Source organism: Terrapene carolina, unplaced genomic scaffold, assembly GCF_002925995.2.
Source record: "Terrapene carolina triunguis isolate 2854851 unplaced genomic scaffold, T_m_triunguis-2.0 Scaffold227, whole genome shotgun sequence".
Classification (NCBI taxonomy): domain Eukaryota; kingdom Metazoa; phylum Chordata; order Testudines; family Emydidae; genus Terrapene; species Terrapene triunguis.
This window is the reverse complement of record NW_020664578.1, coordinates 4263526-4280208: the sequence shown is the minus strand read 5'-3', so window position 1 is coordinate 4280208 and position 16683 is coordinate 4263526. Positions and strand designations below refer to the sequence as shown.

Sequence of the window (16683 nt, the reverse complement as noted above, 5' to 3'; positions counted from 1 at the left end):
GTGTATTTATATACACTGTATTTATTTTATTTATTCTCATATTTATATTATTTATTTTTAAAATATAGGTCTACACTCATGCAGAAGACCCTCAGGTAAGTTTAATATAATATTTAAGGTTGACTGCTGATAGTAACATTCACATTAAAATTTGCATATACCGGCATATAGAATATTTCACATTTGGTCCAAATTCACACTATTATTTATCTAAAGAAGTTATATCGTAACACAAGAATTGCCATACCTGATATTTAGTCCAGTATCTTGTCTCTGACAGTAACCAGCACCAGACACTTCAAAGGAAAGTGCAAAAAACAGTGAACAATTATGTAATTAACTGCCTATAAGAGGAGTTTCTTTCTTATTCTATATAGTAAATTCCATGAATTCTTTCAAGCAAAACATAATTTTACTAGCCACTAGGTGTCACCCTAGCTCTGTATGGTGTATATGGCATTTTTGGACAGTGACTAATTTGAACTGAAAATTTTCTTTAAAAAACTTCAGCTCAGACTTGTGTTTTTTCTTATAATATATGGTGCCTGGAAGAGACTACGGACATTGATTTCATTTGATGGCAACAACAATTGTATAAATAAGCCGTGCATAAAAAAAGTCAGAATGAATCATTATGACATTAGAAAGCTATAATCCAGTGGTATTCAACCTGTGTGCTGCATGTGGCCCCGTTAGCACGTAGTTGTGGCCCAGCTGTGTGCTAAAGGCTGCTTGGCCTGTGGTGTCGGGGGTGCAGGCTGCCCCATTGCCTGGTGCGATGGGGTCCAGGGCCATGGTTGCCCGGCCAAGCCTGGGGTCCTGGCCCCCCTGCCTGGGGCCCTGGCTGCTCTTCCCTGCATAGTGGAGTCCAGGGTCGGGGCTGCCCTGCCCCACATAGCGGGGTCCGGTTTCAGGGCTGCCCTGCCCAGCCCCGTCTGGCGGGATCCAGGCTTGGGGCTGTCCTGCTGCCTGGCTCAGGGCTGCCGTGTGGCGGGGTAGGGGCTGCCCTGCGGCCCCATGCCTGGGGTCTGCTGCTGGTCCCACTCTGTGGAGGGGTCTGTAGGCAGGCCGGGGTGTTGGGCATAGGGGTCTGCTGGGTGGGTTTGGAGGGGAGGGAGGGGGGCGCTGTGGTTCTCAACCTGTGGCCCAGGTAACACTGCGGCCCACAATGATAAATAGATTGAGAACCACTGCTATAATCCATGGAAATGTCATTGTAATGATGGATTATAACTTTTGCTTGACATGTAGACATCAGTTTAAAAAGCATGCAAGGCTAGTATATTTCCGAAAATAGGAAACAATATCGTATTTCACTTCTTAACAATTGATCCTGTATGTGTTAGGTCAATAATTACTGTGTTTTGTGTTTAGACAGTTACAGAATGTTATCAGTTCAAATTCAAATACACCAACAATGGGCCGGTAATGGATTTCACCAGGTATTGTCCTTCTGGTTTTTCTCTGCTATGCAATTAACAATATCTTTCTATAACAGGTTGAGCTAACATATTGGTGTAATTTTTTATCTATTGTTTGATTTTGGAAGCTGAATCTTAAGATGAAGTTCAGTAAGGAAACATACTTTCCAGCTGTACCAATCTTGAAGGTACATTATCATTTTAGCAGGATATATTACTTAGTACTCTAGTTAATGTACAGATTTCACAGTGCCCTCTATCCGCCCTTTCTGGTTTCCCTTACACAAGTGTGCAAACACAGAGATGGTTTGGGGTTAGTACTTTTTAAAAAGTGCTGTCTAGATTTAGGAATTTGCATATATTAAGACAAATAATTAAAAATGTAGAAAGTAGGGCTGTCAATCGCAGTTAACTCCAAAAAATTAATCGCGATTAATCGCAGTTTTAATCACACTGTTAAACAATAGAATACCAATTTAAATTTATTAAATGTTTTGGATGTTTTTCTGCATTTTCATATATATTGTATTCTGTGTTGTAACTGAAATCAAAAAGTGTACAAAAACAAAACAATGTAAAACAGGGGTCGGAAACCTTTCAGAAGTGGTGTGCCGAGTCTTCATTTATACACTCTAATTTAAGGCTTCGAGTGCCAGTGATACATTTTAACGTTTTTTAGAAGGTCTCTCTATAAGTCTATATATTATATAACCAAACTAGAATTATATGTAAATTAAACAAGGTTTTCAAAATGTTTCAGAAGCTTTATTTAAAATTAAATTAAAATGCAGATCTTATCAGTTTAGTGTGATCCTTGCCCTTGCTTTTCCTTGCTGAGTTTTCCAATGTCTGGCACATATTTGGATACTTTAAGCTGCACACAGGCTTCTGAGTGATCAGTTGTTAACCGGCTGGCAGGAGGTCAGCGGTTGGAATCCCAGGTCGGCAGCTGAGGTGAGTGGAGCTGACGGCTGGTAGGGCTGAGTAGGGCCGGAGGCCTGGACCCTGTCTGGCAGGGGGCCTGCGCTGGAACTCCAACCGGAAGCAAGGTGAGTGGGGCTGCGGCGGGGACCCCGACTGGCAAGGGGCCAGCAGCCGGAACCCCAGAGCAGCGACTGAGCGGCTCAGCCCGCTGCTGCTCTGGGGTTCCAGCCGCCGGCTCCTGCCAGCCGGGGTCTCAGCGCGCTGCCAGCCTGGGGTTCCTTCACCCAGGCCAGCAGCGGGCACTGAGTGGGACAGGCGGTGGGACCCCGGCTGGAAGAAACCCCAGAGTGGCAGTGGGCTGAGCGGCTCAGCCCGCCGCCGCGTGCCATCAAAAATCGGCTCGCGTGCCACCTTTGGCACGTGTGCCGTAGGTTGCCGACCCCTGATGTAAAACTTCAGCGCCTACAGGTCCACTCAGTCCTCCTTCTTGTTCATCCAGTCGCTAAGACAAACAAGTTTGTTTACATTTAGAGGAGATAATGCAGCCCTCTTCTTAGAATCACAGAAGATTAGGACAGGAAGAGATCTCAGGAGGTCATCTAGTCCAACACCCTGCTCAAAGCAGGACCAACCCCAACTAACTCATCCCAGCCAGGGCTTTGTCAAGCTGGGCCTTAAAAACTTCTAAGGATGGAGATTCTACCACCTCCCTAGGTAACCCATTCCAGTGCTTCACCACGCTCCTAGTGAAATAGTTTTTCCTAATATCCAATCTAAACCTCCCCCACTGCAATTTGAGACCATTGCTCCTTGTTCTGTCATCTGCCACCACTGAGAACACCCGAGCTTCATCCTCTTTGGAACCAGGGCCGGCTCTAGCATTTTTGCCGCCCCAAGCGCAAAAAAAAAAAAAACCGCCAACGCGCTCGGGGGCCGTCCCGCGGCCGGTCTTCCCCTCCGAGAGGGAGCGACAGCCCTGCCGCCGAATTGTCGCCGGACGTGCCACCCCCCTCTTCATTGGCTGCCCCAGGCACCTGCTTGCTACGCTGGTGCCTGGAGCCGGCCCTGTTTGGAACCCCCCCTTTAGGTAGCTGAAGGCTGCTATCAAATCCCCCCTCACTCTTCTCTTCTGCAGACTAAATAAGCCCAGTTCCCTCAGCCTCTCCTCATAAGTCATGTGCCCCAGACCCCTAGTCATTTTTGTTGCCCTCTGTTGGACTTTCCAATTTGTCCACATCTTTTCTCTAGTGGGGGGGCCCAAAACTAGACACAATACTCCAGATGTGGCCTCACCAGTGCCGGCCGAATAGAGGGGAATAATCACTTTCCCTCGATCTGCTGGCAATCGCCTACTTTTGTAGCCGGCATTGCAAGGTATTTACGTGCCAGATATGCTAAACATTTGTTTGCCCCTTTGTGCTTCGGCCACCATTTCAGAGGACATGCTTCCTTGCTGATGACACTAGTTAAAAAAATAATGCGTTAATTAAATTTGTGACTGAACTCCTTTGGGGAGAATTGTATGTCCCCTGTTCTGTTTTACCTGCATTCTGCCATATATTTCATGTTATAGCAGTCTCGGGTGATGACCCAGCACATGTGGTTTATTTTAAGAACACTTTCACTGCAGATTTGACAAAACGCAAAGAAGGTACCAATGTGATATTTCTAAAGATAGCTAGAGCACTCGATCTAAGATTTAAGAATCTCGAGTGCCTTCCAAAATCTGATCGGGACGGGTGTGGAGCATGCTTTCAGAAGTTTTAAAAGAGCAACACTTTGAGGCAGAAACTACAGAACCCGAGCCACCAAAAAAAGAAATCAACCGTCTGCTTGTGGCATCTGACGCAGATAATGAAAATGAACATGCGTCGGTCCACACTGCTTTGGATTGTTATTGAGTAGAACCCGTCATCAGCATGGACGCATGTACCCTGGAATGGTGGTTGAAGCATGAAGGGACCTTTGAATCTTTAGAACATCTGGCACGTAAATATCTTGTGATGGTGGCTATGACAGTGCCATGAGAATGCCTGTTCTCACTTTCAGGTGACATTGTAAACAAGAAACGGACAGCATTATCTCCTGTAAATGTAAACAAACTTGTTTGTCTGAGCGATTGGCTTAACAAGAAGTAGGACTGAATGGACTTGCAGACTCTAAAATTTTACATTGTTTGTCTTATTTTTCAATGCAGTTTATTTTGTACATAATTTTACATTTGTAAGTTCAACTTTCAGGGTAAAGAGATTGCACTACAGTACTTGTATTAGGTGAATTGCAAAATACTATTTCTTTTGTTTTTTTACAGTGCAAATACTTGTAATCAAAAATAAATATTAAGTGAGCACTGTACACTTTGTATTCTGTTGTAATTGAAATCAATATATTTGAAAATGTAGAAAACATCCAAAAATATTGGATGGGGTGGCAGGGGGCAGTCAGGGGCAGGGGTTCCGGGGACAGTCAGGGGACAGGGAGAAGGGGTGGTTGGATGGGGCAGGGGTCCTGGGGGGCCCGTCAGGAATGAGAGGAGGTGTTGGATGGGGCAGTGGCAGTCCGGGGGCAGTCAGGGGACAGGGAGTGGTGGGGTGTTGATGGGGCAGGGGTCCCAGAGGGGCCATCAGGGAACGGGGGGGTTGGATGGGGCAGGAGTCCCGGGGGGGCAGATAGGAGGTGGGGGCTGGGCCACGACCCCCTCCCCTAACTGGCCCTCCATACAATTTACGAAACCCGATGCGGCCCTCAGGCCAAAAAGTTTGCCTGCCCCTGGTTTAATGGATGGGTGGTGGTTGTTGGAGTTGTGGTGGAGTTTAAGCCATCTAACCAGAGGATGAAAATATCATTGATCCATCTTAGGTACATCATTGGTTTTGTGGTGCAGCTGTCCAGAAATTCTTCTTCAGGATGGCCCATGAAGAAGCTGGAATTTTGAGAAGCCATCCTAGTACCCATGGCTGTTCCTGGTTTGAGGATGGTTTCTATGGGTCCTGATATGGTCTGCCTGGGGTCCCTTGTGTGTGTATTTTGGGAAGCATGCAGAAGGTCCCTGGACTGGGTTTGTGGGGGATGAGTTTCTCATTTGATTTGATGATATCCTTAAGTTCCTGGGTAAATTGTAGTGTAGGGTGGTCCTCTCTGATTTCTTCATAGTAGATGGTGTTGGAGAGTTATTGGCTGGCCTCGTTAATGTAGTCATCATGGTTGAGAACTATGATGGGGCCCCCTTTGTCTGCTGGTTTGATCAGTATCTGGTTGTTAGATTTCAGGGACTGTATAGTTGTCCTCTTGGCTGTGGAGAGATTGTGGTGGATGTGATGTTTGTTAAAGATTTCATAGTCAATTTTTTCCCTAAAGCGATCAATGTAATGATCAAGAGTGTGATCTGCTCTATCGTGTCTAGTCATAATTCTTTTTTCTTATGATTGTCAGTGGGGACATGGTAATTGTGAATGGTGTCATCACTGTTGTGAAAGAATTCTTTGTGACGACGGTGGAAGAATTCTTCTAGTTCTCCACATGTTAGTATTGTATCAGGTGCTGTGGTAGGGCAGAAGTTCAGTCCCCTGGAGAGTACAGCAAATTCAGCTCCAGTGAGGGGGTGGTCTTGGTAAACTGATGAAGTCCAGGTGTTGTGTAGTACTGTCCAGGTTTCTCCGGAGTTCTCTGTGGCTCGAAAGCATGTCGCTTTCATCCACAGAAGTTGGTCCAATAAAAGCTATTACCTCACCCACCTTATCACTCTCATAACCTGGGACCGACATGGCTACAATTACACTCATACTGTACTATAAATATTGTTTGAAAAACTCTTACCCTCCAATATTAAAGAGAAAGAAACTGGTACATTTCAAGACTCCAATCCTGCAGACATGTACACACACTTAACCTTATGCACTGTGAATAGTGCTATTGACTTGAATGGAACTACTCATAGTTCGTAAAGTTCAGCATATGTGAAGTCTTTGGAGGACCAGGGACCAAGTATGTTAAATGAATGAGCAGCTTGTGTCCTGGGGGGAGAGCACTGGCAGATTTGTGTTAAATAAGTGCTTTCTGATCTATCTGTCCTAATCCTCAAAGGAAACTGCACAACTCTTTCAAAAGATGAGCCTGGGAGCTTAAATTCATAACTCTCTGCTAAAAATCATGGACTGAACAGACACACTGGATTTATGGCTTATTACAACAGTCTGTAACCCACTAACACCACCTTTTTTGTCCGATGACTATAGATCGGTCACTCTACTTTGGTCCCTTAGAATATGTGCTAACTAGTCATGCTAAGCAATTTGTTCCACCTTGCATTTTGCTGTGACACTGATTCAGAGTACCTTTCCCCGACCTGAAGAAGAGCTCTGTGTGGCTCAAAAGCTTGTCTCTCTCTCCAACAGAAGTTGGTCCAATAAAAGATATTCTTTCACCCGCCTTTTCTCTCTAATAAAGTACAGTAGTTGGTTTCATAACTAGTTGAAGCCCATGATTTAGGACTTGATCCTAAAATGTGCTGAGAATGCACAAGATTTACATAGCTAATAGTGTGATATTCACTAGCCTGAAATATTTATAGTAACTTATAAGTAATTAACGGTATATTTATAACATTAGAAACAATTTTGTTCCCATAAAAGATCTGAATAATTTGTTCATCCCTAGTAAGAATAAAGGAAATGATTCCAACATCACATGTACAGACACCAAGAAAGCAAGTATCCTCCTCATTCGTAAGATTTATGTTCTGATGCAGAATCTGGGCCCGTTACCTAATGATATCTGCTTGACTATGAAGCTTTTTTATTATGATGAAGGTACTGTTTCCACATTATCTTGATTTATCTAGTGTATAAATAAATACTTTTAAATGATTGAAACAGCATTTTATATAATTTTTATGAATGTTAAAGCTAAACAGATGTTAGCTTTCTCATATGTGTTTACCTCTGCATTGTCCTGGATTTTCAGAGTTCTTGGGGTAAAATCTTGGCCATACTGAAATCATTGGGAGATTTGCCAATGACTTTAGTGGTTTCAAGATTTCACCTTAGATATTTAAAAACTGCAACTCATTATGTTCATTTGGAATTAAAACTGTGAGAAATTTGACTGTATGAAAATTTCATACAAGCATTCTGAACATGATGCATTTTTATTAAGGAAAACGCAGGAGTGTATTTCGAAGGTTTAAACAAGGACCAAACTCTTGATGGGAAAGTTAGACCTAGTTTTGTATACCACTTAAATGGCTTTTGTAACTTATTTTTTTTAAATATATCACAGTTTTATACCAGTAATTTTTTTTTCAAGGTTATCTTTTTGTGCATATTAAATGTTCTAATCAGATTCTTTTCTATTGTATAGAAAAATAGGTTTTATTTAATACAAACTGAATATAGAATATAAAAAATGGAACAAAAATAAATAAAAAGACTGTGTTTTGGAGTAACACTCTTTGTTCAAAGGGAAAAAAGTCTGTTTCATTCAGATACTTATAAAACATTTTTTCCCAAGACTAAGAACACACTTCAGCATATAACAGTATATTTCATGAATTATTTTCTGCAGTTACACCACCTGATTACCAGCCTCCTGGTTTTAAAGAGGGTGATTCTGACACAATGATATTTGAGGGGGAGCCTATTTACCTAAATGTGGGTGAGGTGCCAACCCCTTTTCATATGCTGAAAGTTAAAGTGACAACTGAGAAAGAACGAATGGAAAATATTGATAAAAACATGCTGAAGCAAGGAGACTCTAAGGTGCCTACGCAATTAATCAGACTGGACAAAGATAATCCAGAAGAACAGAACCAGCAAATAAATGTAAGGACTCAGGCGTTGCTACATGCTATTTATATTTAAAATGTTTTACAATTTGAACTCTCTTGAAAAGAGTCAGTAACCATTTATATTGTCCACTGCTGCAAAGTTTTAATAAAACATTCAGTTGCCAAAGATATTCAAATAAAATTACATATAGTCGTTTAGATTTTTTCTCTTCTTAATTTTACTGCTCAGACCGGAGCAATCAGTTTATTTTTATTTTCGTAATAGAGATCTACATTGAACTAGTGCGACATGATGGTGCTGATGGGCTGCAGTATCTTTAGTATGAAATCCCATGCAATGTTTCATAAAATGGAAGGGAGTACATGATAGTCATGGGGTTCTGGATAAATTCCAACTCAGTTATATTATGTCTATAAATCATCTCCCCAGTTATTTTAATTGAACAAGTTATTCTTCATTTTATATCCTAAACTGATATATAGTGTTACTAGCATTGGTAAATTTTGTGCAGCATCGTAGTAGTAGGTGGGAGATTAAGTGTCTAACTGTGGATTTCCTTGCTATATAGGGCATTGATCCTGCAAACACTTATGCATATGATTAACATAAGTGAACTTAATGAACTAGTCACATTAATAATGTTATTCACATCCATAACCATTTCCAAGATTGGGGCCTAAACGTGAGGAATTATTATTTGTAATCCTGAGCACAGACTAAACTTTTTTTTGTGGAAAAATAGCTGTGCCATATTTAAAGTTGCAGCAAAGTTTTTATTTGACAGCAACCTTAGCAAAAGCCAAGGCAGATTAACTTCCCACAGGCATGGAATGTATGACATCACATGTGCCCAACTGTTGATACTTGAGTGTAAGAGGTTGCCATTAAAGTTTTAAGCTGAATACAGATTGGTATCAGTTGCAGATGGAAGTGAATATCTCATGGAGTGTTGGAGTGTGTTATTGGCAGTTTTGTAGGCAATATAAAAGTGGCAAGGAATATAAGAAAAATTCCCTTAACTTCCTATTTACACGTTTTAAGATTTTGGGTGGATGGTGGGTGTCCTGATCACTAAGCTAAGGTTTTGTGTTAATAATTACACAATGCCATGATTGAAGACCCGGGCCCTCCTCCTAGCAGTTTAGGGCCAAATCTAATTAGTTCAGTTCAATGTTTTTATATGATTATTTTTATTCCATTGAGAATCCAATACTTTTAAATTTTATATCTTCTTTCTTTTTCTTTTTTTATATAGGAAGATTTTGTGGCAGATAATAAAATGGAAGTTCAGAAAAATGCAAATACATCTGTAAAAGTTGGAGGTAATAAGTATACAGTTCAGGACAGCTCAGCTCTTGCCACCTGGTTCCTATGTTGCTGAAATGAGAAGTAGACTATGTAACATATAGTACTACACTCCGTTTTACACTATTATCCCTTTTGATCCACAGGATAGCCAAAGTTCAGAGCCCTATATGTTGTTTCTATTAGGAGAAGAAATTGATTATAGAGCCCCAGATTTTCTTGATACAATGTTGTTTATTTACAAACATTATACATAAAGTCCTGTTTCCCTGAACTCAGTAGGAATTAAACAGCAGGAGACAATTCCTTTGCTTTCTGTTCAAAACTTGCCTTTCCAGCCAGCACTCTATTTGCCAAAAGATTTTTCTCAAAGCTTTCTCTTAGGACCACATTACCAACACTTCTGTACTGTCTGCTTGGCTTTCTTGCTACTTCGAGAGAGAGAGAAAAAAAACAGTTCCACCAATCAAAACCTGAGTCCTTACATTTGAAACCCCTTGGCCCACATGATTCAGCTTCTACTCAATTTTTTTCCATTTGCCTGTGTTTTGGGTGCTACTGCTGTTGTTTCAGCCACCTGGACGAAAGTTGGTGGTTATGCCCTGATTATAACAAGGTTAAGCTCAACCCACAACAATACTAGTAATATACTTGCTATGCCTTTCTTTTATGTCACTGGTTTATTTTACGAAGTTTTGCATGCTGTTGTCAAATGCACTTTTCATTTTTCTGTTCTGAATTTTTGCTGTGCTCTATTTATATCTTATCAGTTAAAATAGGTTAAATATTTAGAATAGAAGAGACTACATCACTTGAGATTTTATCTAAAAAAATACTTTTCCCCCTGAAACATTACAGAAGTAAAACAGACAACTACCTGTTATTGCAAATTTGTGATGCAGAATTCTTGGCACATAGCATAAGGGCCAAATCCTGCTTTCATTTCAGTCGATAGGAGCAGGGTTTTTAGCTCTAACATTTTAATCATGAAATCAGTTCAACAGAAATTTGTCAGCTCTGGTCATGAGTTTTCAACAGTCTGACTGTAACAAGACCCAGGGCCCGATCTGTAATGCTTAATCTCTCAGTCCTTATTAATGTGAGTGAATTCATTGGGACTGTTAGTAAGGACTACTTACAAGTTTGCAGAATCAAGCCCACAGATTTTAAGGGCATTTTATATAAATCTGTGTTACATAGATATAAGTATGTCTCTTTACGTGCCTGTTTGCAATAACAGGATATAGTGAGCCTGATTCTCATTTAAAGGGGCTTTCATGTAAATGAGAATGAGGCCCAGTGAGCTAAAGACATGAGGCACAGTAATTCCCACTAATGTTAATAGTTACTTCCATGCACAGATGGGAGAATAGAGCCTTTTCCAAGTGTCTGGCTATCCTGTCTGTCTGTCACATTTATTAGATGCATATCATGCTGATGTCTGAAAACAAAAATGTAAAAATGCTGTTAATTTAATATTAGAACTTGTTTTAACAAACCTTTCACAGAATTAAGTTTAACTTGTGAAGAAAATGAACTTACGAGGTCTGAAGAAAGCCAGAATAAACCTGTTTCTAATTCTCAGGTATAAAAGCTATATTCTCTTCCAGTCTTACTCTTAAAATACTTTTCCTAGGGTTTTGTGAAGTTTCTTTATTATTCAAACTAACATTTTGAATTTTGAGACCTCTTGAGCAATTAATTAATGTACGGGAACTCCCATCAACAACCACTTAGAACCATCTGGCAAAATTTTTGTTTTATTTGGCTTTAATTTTATTAAATTAATGTGACATCCATAATAATCATTTAGCTTCAGTAGAAATCTCTGCTTTTAAATGTTGATGGAAGCCTAAGGTAAATCTGGGTATTGTAATAATGACCATTCTTATTGTACTCTCTGAAAACAACACTGAGAGTAGTAACATGTAAATACAGAGTAGGAGTACTTCTGTTACAGATCCTTGAGGCTCAAATGCAAATTGACCCCTTGGTAATAGCCAGGGACTGACTATAACTGAAAAAAATTGAGGCACTGATTCAGGCACTGGTACTTACGCACATGCCTTCAATAGGACTACTTCTGCTTAAAGTTAAGCACGTGCTTAAGTACTGTGATGGATTGGAGCAAACAAGCACTTGGCATCTTGCAGGATTGAGCCCTTTGTGTCCTAATTTGCCTCTTAATCCTAAGAGAATTCTTATTTTGAAATAATACTAATTTTCCATTTTAGGTTGATCAGTTAGCAATTAAGACATCTGAACTTGATGTGTCAGAGGGCAGGACAAGAAGTGGAAAAATATTTCAGATCAACACAGTCAGTAGCTTTTTTTTTTTTTTTTTTTTTAAACAACAACTCCATTCCAAATACAGAATGAAATCATGTGCTTAAATACAATTTACAGTCCAGGATTGAAATTCCGGTCCCATTGACTTCTTTGGGACCAGGATTCACTTCAGAGTTTTGGTTTTTTTAGCTCTTTTTATTTTAGGAATATGAACAACACTTTTGTATTCCTAATGTCAAAAAGTGAATGCCTAGTTCTAAAAATTACTTTAGTGTTTGGTTTTTAATTGTATAGTTTCAGAGGGATTCGTGAGGATTTATTTGTATTCTTTGCTTGGCCATGTTCTCTGCCAGCCTAATTCCATGTGCTGCAGTGGACCTATGCTAGACGAGAACTTAAGCCAGTGTATTGTTTCATATCTCTTATAAAATACTGGGCCAGAATTCTAATCACAGATGTGTGATTTGTACATATCTTGAAAAATCCATTATTACTTGCTTATTCATGCTTATGTGTGGTAGCTAAATTTTTGAAATCTATTCCACCTACATGGCACCTGAGTATCTGGGCTTTACAGAAGTGGAACAGGAGGAGTTTTGGGGGTGAAAACCTCAAGCCACTTTCAGCCCAGGGGCAGTACAGGGCTGCTCTGTGGTCCATGTGCCCTTCCTCTCTCACTGGCTATGAGCCTATGGGCTGAAATAGTATCCTTAGTCCCCTGCACCAGTTTGTAAGGTTTAGGGGGACACTTGATCCATGTAAACATGGATTCTTTGGCCCCTTTACTGGCCGGAGTCCCTTGCAGCCTTCTGCTCTGGCCTTATGGGGCTGGTATAGAAACGCTTTCCACAGTGGACAGGGGGTACATACATATGCCTGCATGGCCACTTCACCCTTGGTCCCCTGTACAGCTCTTATATATGGATTACTTTTCCTCATAAGAGTTCTGGGACAAATGCTGCCAGTCTCAGTAAATAAAGAAGTAGCCTTCATCATTTACAGTCAAGAGAGGAAATTACATGTCAAGGCAAAGAAAAATCCTGCCTTCCCTGTCCCACGTCTGAAAAGCTCTTCATTAATTTTTAACACAGGTTAGGGAACAGCAATAGCATCCACAGTGTGCTGCTTTGTAGCTGTCTGCAGTCTTCTTCTAAAACTAATCGTTCATTTCTTTCTGTAAAGGTTGGTGAAAATCAGGCTCAGGAACATTGCAAAAATCGTTTAGTAGCTAAGTGTTCTAAAGAAACCCAGAAGAGAAATTGGTCTGAGTCTGAAAAACTTGTAAGTTTTAAAGTTGCATGCAGAAAGCAAAAGGATTTGTTGTTATATTTTGTGCATTTGGTGACAAGCATTGAATATCTCTAAATGGAAAATAAAATACATAATATAAAACAAAACGGTCTGGTGATTTTTCAAGATGCTGTTTATCACTATACCAGTTTTACATGAGCATTCTCTAATCCCACCCCAAAACCTCATTCAGTATTTTTGTTATTGGGTATACAGAATAAGAAAGGGAAATAAATACATAGTTACTACTTCTGTATTTGTCTGTGAAAAAAACTTTCATTATTATTACTATTTAAGGTTAAAGATATACAAACATAATTACTTTAGATAAGAAAGAACACAACAAGTTAAGTAAAGACTGAGGGCCAAATTCTGGTCTTATTTTGTACTTAAATAAACCAGAAGTAACTCCATTGAAGTCAGTGGAGTTAAATGAGTGAAAACTAATGTAAGTGTAATCAGAATCAAACCCTGTGTCTTGACAGGTTGATGATGTGCAGTACCTATTTAACATTAGCTTTAGATGTTAAAGTGGAACTTCTGAGAAAATTTTACTTGCATTTGAAGCAGCGTCACAAAGGAGCCTTTACCCTTAGATCATAAATAACTTTTAACCTCCTTTCAATAGTGCATGAGAAAGTTCTTGTATTTTAACTGATTACTATCAAAATATTATCCCAAGCTTTGCAATCCTGAGCACAAATGTCATTGTAAGGATTGGATATTCTTTGCACCGCTTTATGTTTCATATAGTTGATTCTTGTTATGAAGTTCTTTTTCCATGTTAAGATACCTAACACAACTGAAAGAGCCATGGTTTGTGAAATACAGGGAACTGAAATGCAGTCTGTATTTTCTCTTGGTAGGTTCATCAGTACGAACTCTCCTCTAGTCAAGATACACTGCCAAAAAGGAGAAAATTTAGTGAACCAAAGGAGCGGTTTTAGATATCACCTCCCTGCTGTTTATTTGTAGAATTCTTCTCAATATAGCTTTCATTTGGTGTTTAATATGAATATTGTTAATATTAGAGATAATTTAAGGTTCTTTTTTTGTTTTTATATGCAGTCAAACACAGAATTTATACACAGGAAAAATTCTGTCAAGAGAGGCCCCAATTTTTGCAAATTGAAAGTTATTTTTTAAAGGGGGTTGTATTCCAGTCTAGAAGCATAGACAGGACATAACTATTCATCTGATCTGAGAAAAACTTTTTAAGCAAGAAGATTTTTAGCGAAGCCTTCAGTAACACCTTTTCTTTAGAGATTTTGCTGAAATCCTATTGGTGTACAATGTATACTCTTGGAAGTGAAACTATGCAAAGTTTCCACTGGTGTCTTTTCCTGGACCATACGCAGAAGCTTAAGAATTTTTTGTTCAGAACATGCCTTATGGACTGAACATGAAAACTAAAATCTCAACTGGAATTTTGAGTTTTGGTAGAATTACATCAGGAAATTTGGTTAAGAAAATTGTGTAGTCATTCTATAATAATACTATAGCTTCTCTTTTTTTATCATTTCTAACAAGCAAACTTCAGGTGGCCTGATTGTGTTCATTTCTCCCATTGGTACCTCACCCAAACTTAAAAAAGAAAAAACAGCATTCACGTCTTTAGTTCCTAATTTTGAACTGAAATGTAGGAATCCATATGCAGCTCTGATGCCAGATATATATAACAGCTAAATGTTCTCATGTTGTTTGTGCTAGGCAGCTATGCCAAGTACAGTAGTGCCAATTATAACAGGCTATAACTAAATATCTGAAATATAGACAGCTCAGCTTTTATGTATGTGAAATGATTAATTGCAGCTGTCAGAAACAGTGCCATTGCATGTTTTTTCAAAAAAATAAATTTGGTTTGCTCTTTATAACTTTAAATCCACTGGAATAATGCTCTTTATAAATACAGGTAACAACTATGGCTATATTTGGATTAGATGTGAATAGCTAAACATTCCTGTCCTTGAATTTTAACTTTTAAACGAAGAATATCTTCTTATCCTATTTCCTAATTAAAACAATGTTATTTAATAATTTGTGACTGTATATTTGTTAAATATAATGACCCATCAATTTGACTTAAGTAGATGATTAACTTTTTTAATGAAAAGTTCATAAAGGCTGAGGACTTTCACTTGGTGTGTGTTGCTTGTTTTAGAGTCTGCCGGTTTTACAGCCCAAATAAAATATGTACTGTTGAACAAAAATTGCCTCTCTACATAGTTCTGTTTGTTTTATTTTAAGAGGAAAAATCACAGGATCTGAATGTATTTGAGAGCAATTTAATGGAGAACATTAGTAAAAATATCGTTTTATAGATTTTGCATAATAATGTGGAATGATGCAATATGATTCCTACAATTATTTGCATTCTAAAAAAACCCAAAACCAAACAGGCACACCCCTGTCTCCTTTCCTATTCTCCCATTTCCCCCGTGTAATACTCCCTGGTTCAGTCTTTACCTGTCACACCTCAGGAATTCTGCTGTCCTCCACCTGGAGGTCAGACCTATGCTGCAGTTTTAAAGGAGAACCCCTGCTTACCCATCTTCAGCTTAGATTTGTGCTTTAATATTAGGGCATAAATAGTACCTGCTAAGCCTTGTTTGTTTCAACCAGAGCAATTTGTATGCACAGATGAACACATTCCAAGTATTCATAATATATCAGGAGTTGCAGTAGAGTTCCTTGTGTAGGGCTGAATTAAGAAGGTTCCTAAATGCAAAATGCCATTTTGCATGCCATTTGTGTGCTGGATAGAGAGAGACAGGTTCATCGGTGCAGGTGATGGCTGGAGGCATTGTCTGCGAAAAGCCTGCACATGATCCTGGTTGCCATTGGGTGTATTCTATGCTGTCTTCTCCCCCCAACCTCTCAGTGGTGTCCACCGTGCAGAAGTTATGGATGGCAGCACTCCCATCCCTGCCAGACACACCTCTTCTGGACCATTCAGTGCTGCTGGTTCACTAGTCCCTGTCCTCCAGTACTACAACTGGGTAATACATAGAAGTGTGGAAGCTTTCTGTATTATTTGCCACCTTAACACAGCCCTATGGGGGCAGCCAAAATCTGGAGCTCACATCAGGAAATTCAGACTTTCCAAGGCTCCTTTAGAGGGAATGGGAAAAGCTCCCCAGCCATAATCCTCAGGAGGAACAAAGAGTTCAAACTTCACAGCAAGTATCAAATTAATCCCCCTGCAATACCGGAAACCAATTAACCTAAGTAACCTTGAACAGGGGAATAAAGTTAGCTGAAAGAGCTGACCATAATTCCTCCTAAGGTACAGAACAGCCACTTCTAAAACTGTTTAATATAAAATACATTGACAGTAACAAACCCGATCCTTTAGATCTGTTCTGTTTAATTCTGAAATGTAACTAACAGGCTCCTGACACGTTGCAAAGATGTGTGGATACTGGTTCCATTTCCTATAGTGTTGATGACCTGTTGAATCTGCAACTAGCTTTGATTCCCAGGGCAGTCAGATGGTCACTACTTACTCCTGAGGATAGTCTGTGCCAAAAAAATAAAAATTCTGTGCACAATATTTTAAAATTCTGCAAATTGTATTTGTCAAATAAATGTGGAGGCTCCAGAATGGCACTGGGGAACACAGGCCACTGTGTTAGCCAAAACATACCCAATACTGTGTGCTTCTTATA

General features: G+C 39.6%; 1 protein-coding gene across 1 annotated transcript in view; it reads left to right on the top strand.

Moving 5' to 3' along the window:
• HORMAD1 (HORMA domain containing 1) overlaps positions 1-13969 on the top strand; it is a 17872-nt gene extending 3903 nt beyond the window's left edge. The window contains exons 5-13 of the mRNA XM_029912477.1: positions 69-95; positions 1375-1442; positions 7002-7153; positions 7908-8164; positions 9387-9453; positions 10945-11021; positions 11671-11754; positions 12908-13006; positions 13882-13969. Coding sequence (XP_029768337.1) covers positions 69-95; positions 1375-1442; positions 7002-7153; positions 7908-8164; positions 9387-9453; positions 10945-11021; positions 11671-11754; positions 12908-13006; positions 13882-13962 — 912 coding nt within the window. The 3' untranslated portion in view covers positions 13963-13969. The remainder of the gene's footprint in view (positions 1-68; positions 96-1374; positions 1443-7001; positions 7154-7907; positions 8165-9386; positions 9454-10944; positions 11022-11670; positions 11755-12907; positions 13007-13881) is intronic.
• Positions 13970-16683: the final 2714 nt, after the last annotated feature.